At 46.4% G+C, this 12,991-nt stretch overlaps 2 protein-coding genes across 2 annotated transcripts in view; one reads left to right on the forward strand and one right to left on the reverse strand.

The window, feature by feature from the left end:
• The first annotated feature begins 3,561 nt into the window (after positions 1 to 3,561).
• Positions 3,562 to 9,340, forward strand: LOC143168836 (ficolin-2-like). The gene is given in 5 exon segments (XM_076355765.1): positions 3,562 to 3,575; positions 6,450 to 6,576; positions 7,284 to 7,413; positions 8,123 to 8,257; positions 9,099 to 9,340. Coding segments are annotated over 5 exon segments (648 nt in total).
• LOC143168871 (dual specificity testis-specific protein kinase 1-like) overlaps positions 9,250 to 12,991 on the reverse strand; it is a 57,038-nt gene continuing 53,296 nt past the window's right edge. The window contains exon 10 of the mRNA XM_076355853.1: positions 9,250 to 9,500. The gene's annotated coding sequence lies outside the window, so the exon portion shown is untranslated. The remainder of the gene's footprint in view (positions 9,501 to 12,991) is intronic.

Below are 12,991 nucleotides of genomic sequence, written 5' to 3' on the forward strand. Positions count from 1 at the left end.
CCCTTCCCTTCCCTTCCCTTCCCTTCCTTCCCTTCCCTTCCCTTCCTTCCCTTCCCTTCCCTTCCCTCCTTCCCCTCCCTTCCCTTCCCCTTCCCTTCCCTTCCCTTCCCTTCCCTTCCCTTCCCTTCCCTTCCCTTCCCTTCCCTCCCTTCCCTTCCCTTTCCCTTCCCTTCCCTTCCCTTCCCTTCCCTTCCCTTCCCTTCCCTTCCCTTCCCTTCCCTTCCCTTCCCTTCCCTTCCCTTCCTTCCCCTTCCCTTCCCTTCCCTTCCCTTCCCTTTCCCTCCCTTCCCTTCCCTTCCCTTCCCTTCCCTTCCCTTCCCTTCCCTTCCCTTCCCTTCCCCTTCCCTTCCCTTCCCTTCCCTTCCCTTCCCTTCCCTTCCCTTCCTTCCCTTCCCTCTTCCCTTCCCCTCCCTTCCCCTCCCTTCCCTTCCCTTCCCTTTCTCCTTCCAAGCATAGCTGCTTAAATCCTTGCCCCAGCTAAATCCAGTGGGATTAGCAGGCTGAGCCACTCAAAGCAGGATAGACTTTTAATTCAAGGACAAAATTCTTTGCTTCTGGTGATGTATGACTATTTCCATGTGGGCTTCTGTCCATAGAGGAAATGAATGCTTTTCCCTTGCTGAAATGCTCTGCAAAAGGTCCAGCATGAGGCCAGGGAGGTTGTGGCGGCGGGCTGGGATGCTAACGGCCATTCACATCCACTGGTGCTCTGACTGCAGCCAGTTGTCAGAGGCCAGGGGAGAGGGCACAGTTCCCAGGAGAATTCCCCAATCCTCATCCTGGGAAAAACAGGGAGGAGGAAAACAGAGAGCAAGAGATGGATGCTGCTTGTTTTCCAGCCCCAAATTCCCTCAGCCTCTAGTATTGGCTGTCACAGAAACCTCATCCTTCCCCTATCATCTCAGAACAAGCCCCCCGGCCGAGCCAGAGGGATTTTTGTGTTGGCAGATGAACGGCAGGGGCTGGAGAGGAATTAATACTGTGGGCAGATGATAGTTGTCTGAAAGGGGAAGATCAAGAAATAAAGGCCAGAATGAATTACAAGCTACTATATTTAGCCCTGTCCCTGGGCAGATAAGTCTTTTTTAACCCAGAATCAAGGAGAAAGGATCTAAACCCACTTATTTTCCTCTGCCTAAAAAAAAGCATCCCCCAGAGGAAACACCAAAAGAGTCAGCACAGCACCTCATCATGGCACAGCTCTTTTTGTGGCTAGGGAATTTTAGTATGATGGTTGTGGGTTTTTTTACTGAATGATGAAATCCCAGGTACCCAGGAGCAATTAAAGAATTCACATATTTTCATGCAATTCATGTTTTCTTGAAATATCTGATTTCGGCCTCCCACCGCATGGGGTTTTGGTCCAATCCACTCTTGCAATTCCAACTGGCAATACTGCATCTGCATTTTTGCATTTTCCTATTTGGCTCCACGCTTGTGCTATGACTGAATGTATGTTCCTTCTGTGGCTGAATACATTTTTAGGGCAAGCAGATAACTAAGTTAATACTTCCCCCATCATCTGAGCTTTTTTGTGGGAGCAGATTCTGCTGCACATCTGAATCTGATCACTTCCACACAACAGCCTCTCGCATCTTTCTCCAGCCACACTTGGGTTCTGCAAGCTGCAATGTGAGCAACAGGCACCTGAGTGATTTTTCTTGAGTCAGATGGTTAAAAGTGGCATCTGTCTTTTGATTCTTGATTATTAAGCAGCATCAAAATAATTTTTTGAGAGTTGTGGCTGAAATTTAAACTGCTATTTCTGCAGCTTATTCAAAGTCTCTACAGATCTTTTTTAAGGGGTTCTGAACTCATGGGTTCCAGAAAATGAGATTTTCTCCCCACAAATGGAGCTGTCTGCTTCTTTACCACCCAGAGGACAACTGACTCAGCTGTAATTCTCACTGGGCGTGATGGTTATTTCAGTCATTTCAGTTATTGCAGGACCTGTCAAATATCACCCCTCCTCCTGTGACATGTATGGCCAGCTTCTGTTCCTGCTACTCCTGCAGTCTTCACTAATAATATTTTTGCCCAGATTACTGATGAAACATCTCTTCCATCGAGGCTTCAATTTGTGTCAGCAATTACATAAATCTTAATTTCAACTGTCTTCTTTCCTGGAGAGGGATTTCTTAAATATGATGCAGTTTTTGGATGGAGGGAGAAGGAGAGCCATGAGCCCTGATAGTCAAGCTTACAAGGAGGTGTTGAGCAGTGTCCAAACAGGTGAAGAAAAAAATTCAAACACTTCCAGCTTTCGCAGACCCTCCCCTTCACCAGACTAACCAGCACTTCTTTATCCTTGTCACATTTGCCTTCCCACCCTCTTCTCCCCATCTCCTCATACCTCTGGAAGGGGTTGGTGAGTCACAGTTCAACATAGTCCCTGTGGTTTGTTTCTGGTGACTTCTAAGCTATGTCCAACTCACCTCAGTGCAATGGCCCATCCTGAGATATCTCTTCTTTGCAGCACAGAACAAGAAGCAGAGCTCCTTGCATGAAAGCTTTGGGCAAATAAACCTTCCCAGGCCTTGCCGAGCAAGATCCCAGTGCTCTGAGCCAGAAGTTTCACATGGGGGACTTCTGGGGGTTAAGACAACATCAGAGAAACACCCAGGAAAACAGGCAGGCTGGACCCGCTCAGCCCCATGGGGAAGCACTGGCTGCCATCGCTAGCCAGCGCAGCTGCCCCAGGCACTTGCTGCCCATGCACACAGCGGCAGAGCTTGCACAAGACCCCAGTAGAAAGTGCACACAGGGAACGGCCGCACGCTGCGTGCAGTGCAGGAGTGCTTCACCCAGGGCTCAGCCTTCACTCGCACAGCTGGATCAGCACTGGCAGGGTCCTTACTGGCATGTCTGCTGTGGACGGAGCTTTGTGACTGGCTCTGCCCTTGCTTGACAGCAGCGGCTGCCCATGCTCCACAGCTCCACACAGCCAGCTCCAGAAGGTCCTCACTGAGGAGAGGAGAGTGTCCGCAGCCCTCATCCAGGCTCCCCCACTGCCACCAGCTGCACGTGGGGGAACAGCTTCACACCTGCATCCAGTATGGACACAGCTCCAACTTGCTCACACACTAACATGGGTTTGGTGGCCACCACAAACCCCTGGAAGATGCTGTGTGCTGGGGAAGCTTGGAGCAGAGTTGCCATCTCCAAGCCCCATAAAGCCCTCTTCAACCTGTGTCCCCTTCTGGAAGACAGCAAGGAGGGGAAGCGCATGCAGCCAGCCAGGAGGTGCTCAGGAGAACAATTTTCCTGCTGGTTGCATGGAGTGATGTATTCCTGCCAGGCTCTGGTGACTACACTTCAAATGAGAGGACTTGATATAGCTGCCCACAAGCACAGGGTAGCTACATTTTAGGGCATGGAAGGCCCCTTTGAGACCTGTTACACCACTCATCAGTAAGCTATATCGAAAGAAACTTCTGTCTACTTATTATCAGTCATTGTCTGTATCTGCTGTAATGACAAATGAGCAAAGGACTTTTCAAACCCCTGCATTGTGATGAACGTTTCTTCTGAAAATGAGTTAAGTCAGGGAATTCCCATAGCATGAAGCAGGGCGGGTGAGTAATACACATCTTTAACAACTGTGCTGCCATCTGTGGCACCATAAAACCAGCCAGAGTTTGGCACAGTTGGTGGCACTGGAACTTTTTATTTCTTACTGTGTGAAACAATGAGAATCTCCCATGGGCTTCCTGACACAGCCTCAGGGTTGATAATGCAAAACCTAGTAAAATGAAGTTACTCCCTGCTCTGATTTTGCCTGGAATTAGTAAAATAGGCAAGAAAACATGGAGAGAAAATACATGCTATAAAGAGGGAAAGAAAGAGAGAGGGCAGTCAATGTTACCTCCAGAGTCTGTAGACACTTTCTGACTTTCTGTTTTTGTTCTGCATTTGTAGTGCATGTGGCCTGGGTCTCCACCAGGCCCCTCAGGGCTACAATAGCCTGTGTTACCAGCGTAGCAATGGCTTGGAGGTGAAGACTGAAACTTTCATTACCATATGTGGGGAAGTTGTGCTGAGGGTTGCACTTTTCCCTTGCCCTTCCAGATGACATGGCTCTGTTGCCAGACAATATTAAGGTTTCTGGGTCTTTGTTTCTACAAAATGCACTCTAATAATTTGACAGAGAGAACAAATTAAGCCTTTTTTCCCTAACCTGCCCAAGGTTGATGGTGAAATGTACAGTAGGTCATGGAGCCAGCAGCAGGTCTGTGCAGTGCTTCTGCTCTCAGCATTTCTGAGCATGCACTTGGAAACAGGACCAAATGTTCAACAGCAGTTTTGCAATCAACTAGATAACAATAAATCCCATACTGAAAACTAACAGAGTCCAGCTAGTGATTAAATAAAGCCTTTCAACACAACTTGTCACAGGGTGCGAAGCAGGAATAGGTGTGTGTGTGGAAGCTGGCAGTTCAAAGTTTGGGGAGTGCTTTTCCACTGCTTATAAGAGGCTCAGAGGGCTGAAATAACAGGCAAAGAATCTGAGCTGATTCTGCAGAAACCGCCATCCACCATGGGGAGGACTGGCCAGCAAACACCCCTCGCTCTTCTCTGCCTAGCAGCCGTGCTGTGTAATGCTGATGACTCATGTCTGAGTAGGTGAGGGTGAACCTCGTTCCCCACCAGCCCTATGGACCTTCAGTCTGCAGAGATGCCTCTGAAGTCTGCTGAACATGTGCTTCCTGAGGGGCGAAGGGTGGGGAGCGTCCCCAGGACGAACACTGTAGCTTTACAATATGATTTTAGGTATGTGAAGTCAGTACAAAGCATGTTTCAGGTTTTTTCTTCTGACGAAATAGTTTCAGGGTAGGCTGCTCAGTGCGCCCATGCCTGTTGTTGGTGACAGCCTGTGGTGCTGTGGGAAGTGCCCGAGCAGAGCGTGGGCACTAGGGTGCTCTTCCAGGGAAGCCCTCCTGCATCCTGCATCCCACGTCCTGCAGGCTGTCATGGTGATGCTCCCTGAAGCAGAAGAGTATCTTGATGTAGCCTTGGGGTTTTTGGGTTTTGATTTCTGCTAAGAATGCATTTTAATCCCTTTCCAAGCTCATTTTTTGCTCCTCTCACACACACCTTTTTTTTTTTTTTTTAATAACTATCTTGCACTTTTTTCCATTATTTTACAATCCTTTATATCTTCTGGGCTAGAAACCCAGCAAGTGTTGAGTATTTTTGACGTTATGTATTGGGTAGGGATTAGTCCAGGTGTCTCTTGGTGAGAGGTTTCTGTTCACTTCTTTTCCCCTCAAGAAGTCTAAGAGATATCAGCATATGGGTTTTCTATGTTATTCCATAAATCAAAGGCAAGAAAGTTACAGTGCAGCTGTTTTACAGGAGTCAGATACCTGTGCGCCGGGAGGTGCAATGGGCTCCCCAGTGCTGTTGTCAGACAGCAAAACTGAGCAACATAACTTGAAAAATCTGTCTCCCTCAGGGAAACAAGTCGCTCCTCCACTCCCCACAGCCCTTAGGGAGACCTGGTCAATGTTCCACAGAAACCTCCAGGTGTACATCAGCAGAATAAAACCAATTCAAACACATTTTTCCCATGAGGAATGTTGTACAGTCTCCATCCATGGAGATTTTCAAGACCCAACTGGACAAAGCTACGAGCAACCTGGTCTGAGCTCAGCACTGATCCTGTTTTGAGCAGGAGCTTGGAGTAGAGACTTCCTGAGGTCCTTCCCAGCCTGAATTATCCCCTGATCCTGTGGTCATATAAAAAAGCCATTCCAGGTGGAGATCAGGCTAACCAGTCTCCTCTTTCCAGTTATTCTTAAAACTCATGGACTTATGTGTCCAATAAAGTATACTCTTTTCGGAAAAAAACCTCAAGATCTGTTTAGTAATAGCTGCACAACAGAAACTATGGGCTGTTAATTTTATTGTTTTACTGCACAGGAGAAATAAAGAGGTTACACAGGTTTTCTCGTCTCTACTTACCTTGGTGCTTTGTATTTTTCTGACAGATGTGCCAGACCTATTGTGTAGAAAAGGCAGGCTTTTCCTAAAAAACCCATCTTGTTGTCTCCTTTTTTGTTGTGTTTTATATCATGTCTGTCATAAAATTTTATTTTGCTAACTAAAGGTACACAAGCCTACAAGGATCCTTTAGTTTAAAAAAAAAAAAAAAGCCAAACAGAAAAACTGCTTAGAGTTGAATTTAAATGATGGGCTTTGGGGAACATGTGCTTCAGTCAGTCTCTTTAAACAGAAGTATTTGTCTCTGAATACATTCTGGTGCACGTGTCTATGTAAAAATAAACAATCTGAGAATAAGACCCATGCCTACCCAACTATTGTCAGCACTTTCCTTTCCTCATATTTATACAATTTTAAAACCCCTAAAACAGTGACAACCTTGCCAGCAATGCTAGTTTCCTTTTCCAGTCCATCAGTAATTAATTCTCGGTTTAATATCTACCTAGGGGCAAGAACTGCCGGGAGCTGTTAGCCAGAGGAGTCATCCTGAGTGGCTGGTACACCATCTACCCCTGGGTCTGCCATGCCGGGGCTGTGCTCTGCAAGATGGACATGGACAAGGGCAGCTGGCTGGTAAGTGCCACCGGAGCAGAGGTGCGAGGCTGCCCCGGACCCTGCAGGCATGCAGCTTCCTGCCCCTGCACCAGCCAGCAGCAAAAAGAGATCCAAAACATCTTGTTGAACATTGCAGGTCGGCTTTTTGACTGTGAAAATCTGTGGGTCTTTAAACTAGAACATTTAATATGTGAAGCATAAAACACAGCAATAAATATCACCCTCCATTTTTTTGGAAATAAATTGTATGAGGTTTTTTTGGTTTCAGTTAGAGCCAAAAAAAATCCCAGACTTTTATTTTATGCTTTTCTTAATGGCACTGAAATGAGGAGTGTTAAAATTACAGAGTGAATTTCCAGGACTGTGCATACATTGCTAAATTATCAAAATAAATATTGTCCTTAATCCTAATCACCATGCCATCATTTATTATGATTAATAGTTATTACTAACCCATAATCCAGAGGTGCAGGAGTATGGACTACTGCTCTATTTTATAGGACCCCTAGCAAATGCACACAAACAAACAACCTTTTCCCCAAAAGTGGACTCTGTTATTCCATCTGCTGTAGCCCACATGACGCTTGGAACAGCGTTATGATAAAATGACCTCGTGTGAAAATCCCCGTCGTTATTCACCTTGCACTGAAGATGCTCTAATTGTTTTAGGCATAACTTTTCCTTCTCCTTCCCTATTAAGACCCATCTGCCTTCTGCCCCGGCAGGTTTTCCAGAGACGAGTGGATGGCTCCATGGACTTTTTCTGAGACTGGAATTCATATAAAAAAGGCTTTGGGAGCCAGCTGACCAAATTCTGGCTCAGGAATGACAATATTCACATTCTGACATCAGAGGGTAAAGAAACTGCTAACGCATATTCCTAACACTGTTCTCACCCAGAGGCAGGAACCGAAAATTGGTCCAAATGCGACAGTTCCTCAGCAGAGCCTGGCCAGGGAGATATAGAAATGGCTGCATCCCCAGCCCCTTGCCTTCAAGCAGAGCCTTTGAGGGAGAAAATGGATGTGGCTGCTATTTTGGCTGACTTGGTGGGGATGGAGGGCAAGAGCCACAGCTGTACACAGTGAGCTGTGAATGACCCTGGCAGCAGCCAGAGCATTTTCCCTCTGTGTGTCCCATAGCATATCCCAATCCACTGCTTTACTCCAAGGCAAGAGGGAGAAAAATAATGGAGGAAGGCCCTAATTTCAGAGGGAACAAGATAATCATAAAGATGGAACACCAAAATAAATCATAACAAACAAAAGAAAAATAGAGATTTTACAAAATCTGATTTTTCCCCAAAAAAGTCATCAGCTTTTCCTGGAAGTCTAGAGGTGAGGCAGGAGACTCAGCTAACATCCAAGAACACTGATTTCAGTTGTGCTATGGACATTTAATGAGCTGAGGACTGTCCATGAACTAAACGGGGGTTAGGAATCTCTTCAGTAATAAATCAGAATTCCTAAAGGCCACAGAAATAGAAATACAGAATTAAAAAAAAAATCCAGCAAAGCACTGGCATAATGCCTCTATCAGTGTGTCTGTAAATTGTTGTGATTAGGCAATAATGAGCTTCGCATTGACCGGAGAGACTCTGACAACAAGCATCATTTTGCCTAATAAATGTCATTGAAAATTTTAGGGGACAGTGAAAATTACAAACTGATCCTTGGAAACTTCAGTGGTGGCAATACAGGTAAGGAGGATCCAAGGGATAAACTGGAGCTTCCAGCAAGGCAGGGGTGATCTGCAGATGAAATGTTGTATTATATAGTGGCAAGACATGAAATGCTTTTTGCATCCTGCTAATGATCTTGTCTTGTGTATCCTGTAAGGGAACGCACAGGACCTTTCATGGGCTGGCACCACCAGGGATGCTCAGAGCACAGGTAATAGAGCATCCAGCATAACCACAGAGCCCCGTGAAATACCACCCCAGAACTTTACCGATGCCTCTGGGTTTACAAGTTCTCCTCAGACAAAAGTCACTAATCCTAAAGACTAAAAAGGCATAGCATAATTTAATAATACTCCCTAGAGATCTGTGAAGGCAAAGCTCTCACTCCATCAGGTATCCAGAATTAGTTGTACCGACTAAGCTTTCTATTTGCAAAGGGAAACTTTGATGCAGCAACACTTCACTGAAAAGGGACCTGGATATGGAATTTATTGGACACTTAAGATAGCAACTGATAGCTGTTTTCATGTCTGGGTTTTCTAGCACTTCAGACAGGACACTATCACAAAGTAGGTAACAGCAGCAAGAGAGACACAAGACAGACCTAAATATCTTTGATCCCAGAGACCTTCCCACTAGTCCAAACCGCCTCCTCCACTCTCGCTCAACAGGTCCTCACCACCCTTGGCTGGAGGAAGGGGAGGTGTGAGGGCAGGGACTTTGCCCCGCTGCAGAGGACTGCACGTTCCTGGAAGGCCAGAGAGGACATGCAGGATGGACGGGCCATGGTGGTGAGGACAGGGCTCTAGTGACACACGGAAGTTGGAGTTTTAACAAGACTTGTTGGTTTTCTCCACAGGGGATTCATTGGTCAAACACAAAAACATGCCATTTTTGACCAAAGACAACAATGCATACTCTAACAACTGCGCTGTAACCTACAAAGGTGCCTGGTGGTACCACCAGTGCCACAACTCCAACCTCAATGGCTTTTACCACCATGGAGCTCATTACAGTTTTGCAGATGGCATCAACTGGCAGCCAGGCAAAGGACACAAATACTCCTACCAGCTGTCGGAGATGAAATTCAGGCCAGCGTAGACTGGCAGGAAGGCTGTGGTTTGTCTGTGGCTTTCAGGAAATTTTTCAGTGACACAGCTTGTTACCATCAGAGCTGGATTTCAGCTGGATTTTAGCTCCATGCGGGACAACAGTCCAACTCCAGTAGCACTCAGTCCTTGGTCTTTACTCCCAGCTCAGGCTAAAGGAAAAGAAAAAGTCACTTTCTACAACATGCATTTGTGCTGAAACAAGCAAAACCAAAATAAAGTAAATGTTTGATTAAAAACTTATACTCTTCTGCGTAACAAAGTCAGTCAGTAGTGCTACCAAGGCCACAATGAACATCAAATAAGCAAACAAAATACTGGACTGAGCGGGCCATTAGCCAAACCATTAACACCAAATCTGCACCTTTCCTCTCCAGCTGCAGCTGAACACTGTCACTCTAGAAGATACTATTAAACCAGCCTGAAAAGATTTACAATAGAGAAACTACAATAGAGTTCAGCACTGCAGGAAACCAGGGAAGTCTGTCCCTCAGCTCTCCTGAAAAAACAGTCCTTATTCTCCATATAAAATGTCCAGCATGTTTTTATGGCTTGTCTTGCACAACATCTGGAGGGAGCCAGAAAACTTGGACTGGGCTAACAGTTATGCTTGACATACAGCACTGCAGATAGCAGTGCCTGTCGTGGGAAATAGTTTCCCATTCTAAGCGCTGCAGCTGCTTAACTCTGCGAAAGTCACTGGAGGCAAGTCAGGAGAGCATGAAAATCCCCCACTGGAGAGGAAGGAAGCAAATATTGTTATGCAGCAATCACTAAAAAATGGGACATTTGAAGCCTGAATGGGGATAATAGGAGAAGTATATGCAAAACCTTCACCAAGAACAAAATAATTCACCTCACGCAGGTATAACTTCCAGTTGTGTGATACTTGTCTGGTCCAACAACAGGCAAATTGTTGGAAAAATTATCCTGCTGTTTAGCTCTTGCCATCCTTGCCCGTTTGGTGTGAATACCGTCACCAGATGCCCCTGCAGTAAGAACCTCCTTGGCATGCATACCCTCACCAAATGCCCTTGCAGTAAGAGCCTCCGTTGCCCCTTTCCTGAGCACATTCCTCATCCAACCAGTTGTGCCAGAATGAGCAGTCCCACCTATGTCTCCACTGCTCTGTACATGGGAAAATTAGTATCAGCAAAGGAAAAGGGCTTGGGCATTGCCTTTCCACTCTTCAGGATTCATCTCAGCAAGGGAGGGTGCAGAGCAGCTTCTGCCTATCCTATAAATCACATCTCTGCCTGTCTTCCCTGCTCTCAGTGATGAACAGCTGCCAGACTTTCACAGATCAGAAGAGGTGTTACCAGAGATTATAAAATAAGTTAAAAATGGAATGCAGCAGGAAATCTTGTCGAAGCAGAGGCTGATAAAGAGGCTGGTAGGAAAGAATGAAATCCTTTTTGGGTAGGCTGTCTCAATATATCACCATAAGGAGAATTAAGTAAAGGCTCCCCAACACCAGCTCCTAGAGGAAACCAAACAAATGCCAAACCATATGTTCAGCAAGGGCATGCAGCTGGTGTGCAATAACTGATAGAGACCTGTCCTAATTGGCTCTTGAAATTAGGAAACCACTGTACCCCAAAATCAGTGTATGGAAATGTGGGGAAGGAGCCCTTGGATGCAGGTTCAAAGTGGGTGCTCTGTGTTCATAAATCACTGCACTGCCTGGCTGCCCGGTGCTAAGATGTGCTACAGCCAGCACCAGCTACGAGAAAGGTTGGCTTTGCTCTGTGCAGCAGGAAGGGTCTGTGGGCACCAGTCAAGACCAGTGAAACCAGCAGTCTTTAGAAATTCTGCCAGTTACCTGTGCCTTTTTGGAGCCTCAGGAACTCCTTGGAACTGGTTTTGTAGTAACAACAAGGGAAATGTGCAGCAGGGCTCTTAGCACTGAGGGGCTTGGGCACTCGAAGATGCCATATGGTCACAAAACCCAGAAACAAAAAGGGAAAACCAAGGGACATCTTTTGAAAAAACTGCTATCTGAGCTTGGGCAAATATCCCCACCACAGATACTAAGACTGGTTATGGGCTGAAGAAATTCTCCCTTGGAAATGTAAGCGTTCATAAAAAAACCTGAAAACTTTGTCGTTCGCATGTAGTGAAGAGCTATAAATAGCACAGTCCACAGAAGGCTAAGCCAGAAGAACATCTTTCCTTGCTGCTTTGGATGATAACCTACCCTTGCAGGTTGTCATCACTCCTTTCCCAGCAAGGCAAGTCTCCAAAGTGCATGGAACCTCCCCTTGAGCACCCGCAATAGTGCCAACTCTCAAGGAAGCTCTTATTTCACATCGCTTAATATCAGATCTCTCAGAGTTTACCTCCCAGCTCCCCAGAGCCAACTGTCTGCCCTTCTTGCAGCCTTAGGATTTGCATGGCAATGTCCTTAGGTTAGCACAAAGCAGAAGAATGCAATGAGTGGGGCTTGCTGCTTGTTGTTTTATGTACTTACAGCTTTTGCAGCTTTCCCCATCCTCTCTGCAAAGCTCTAGCATCCTGGTGGCAGCAAAGCCCCAGGACCCCACCAGGAGCTAGGATTTCACCTGCAATTTTGCATTAATCAGTGCTAAATCCCCTGTTGCACACATTTATGATGCTCCCACATGAACTTTTTGAAGCTCTTTGGTCATCTGGTTGTGCCTTCTGGTTTGATAAGCTTAATTTCTTGGGGATTTGCAGATCAGTTCAATTTTGGGGAATTTACTCTTGGCATTTATGTCTCTAGAGGTGAAGTGATGGGTCACAGTGTTCAGAGGTGCTCCCCATTCACCCAGTGTGCTTAAAATTCTTGTTTTCTCATCCCCAAAGTGATCTGGACTTTCGAGACTTACAGGAGACATTTCCCAGGGCTCAAGGGAGAATCTACATAGAAAAAAGAATTGCTGATGGTGTAAATGATTGTCCCTCTGCAATCTTCACTGGATCCTGGGATGAGGAAAAGCAATTAAAGACACATTGATCACTGGGCCAATTTCAAAATCTACCCTTGGGGGCCTGACCTACTTTGGACTAAACTTGTTTATTGGCAGTTTCCCCCCTGCTTCCAAAAGTAGCTGCATCCACAAGGACACTGCTGCTCTCCTCCAATGGAAGCGAGGTGACATCTCCAGGTGTCCCCCAGGCTGGATGGAGCCCACAGCTGGTAACACCTAAGGGGATGTGTCACAGCTGCCTCCACAACATGCATTCTCAGTCCAAACCAGAGCTGGCCACCCTGCTAATGGAGCAACTGGGAAAAGCTGGGCAAACCCATTCTTACCGGGGTTTTTTTGGCAGGACAGATCTAGCCTGAAGCCCTTGAGAGACTGTAACGATGGGGTAATTTGCAAGGCCAGTAAATCACTCCAGCTTTTTGGAGTGATTTATCAAAGGAAACAGCTGAGGGCAGCAGCTTTTGCCTCCAGATAGTTGGAACAAGGTATTGCAGACATTTCCAGCCACAGAGCACGGGATATAAGGCACTGGGCAGGAGAAGGCTTCTCAGTGCTAGGGGCTGGCTCTTCTTCATCTCCACCTGCCCCATGGAGCAGACACAAGTCCATCCCAGATGGGCAGCACAGGCTGTACAGATGAGAGAAGAGGGGTGCATAAGTCCCCAGTCACCCTATAGCTGCCCTGCATAGAC

This window comes from Aptenodytes patagonicus, chromosome 18 (assembly GCF_965638725.1).
Source record: "Aptenodytes patagonicus chromosome 18, bAptPat1.pri.cur, whole genome shotgun sequence".
NCBI lineage: Eukaryota > Metazoa > Chordata > Aves > Sphenisciformes > Spheniscidae > Aptenodytes > Aptenodytes patagonicus.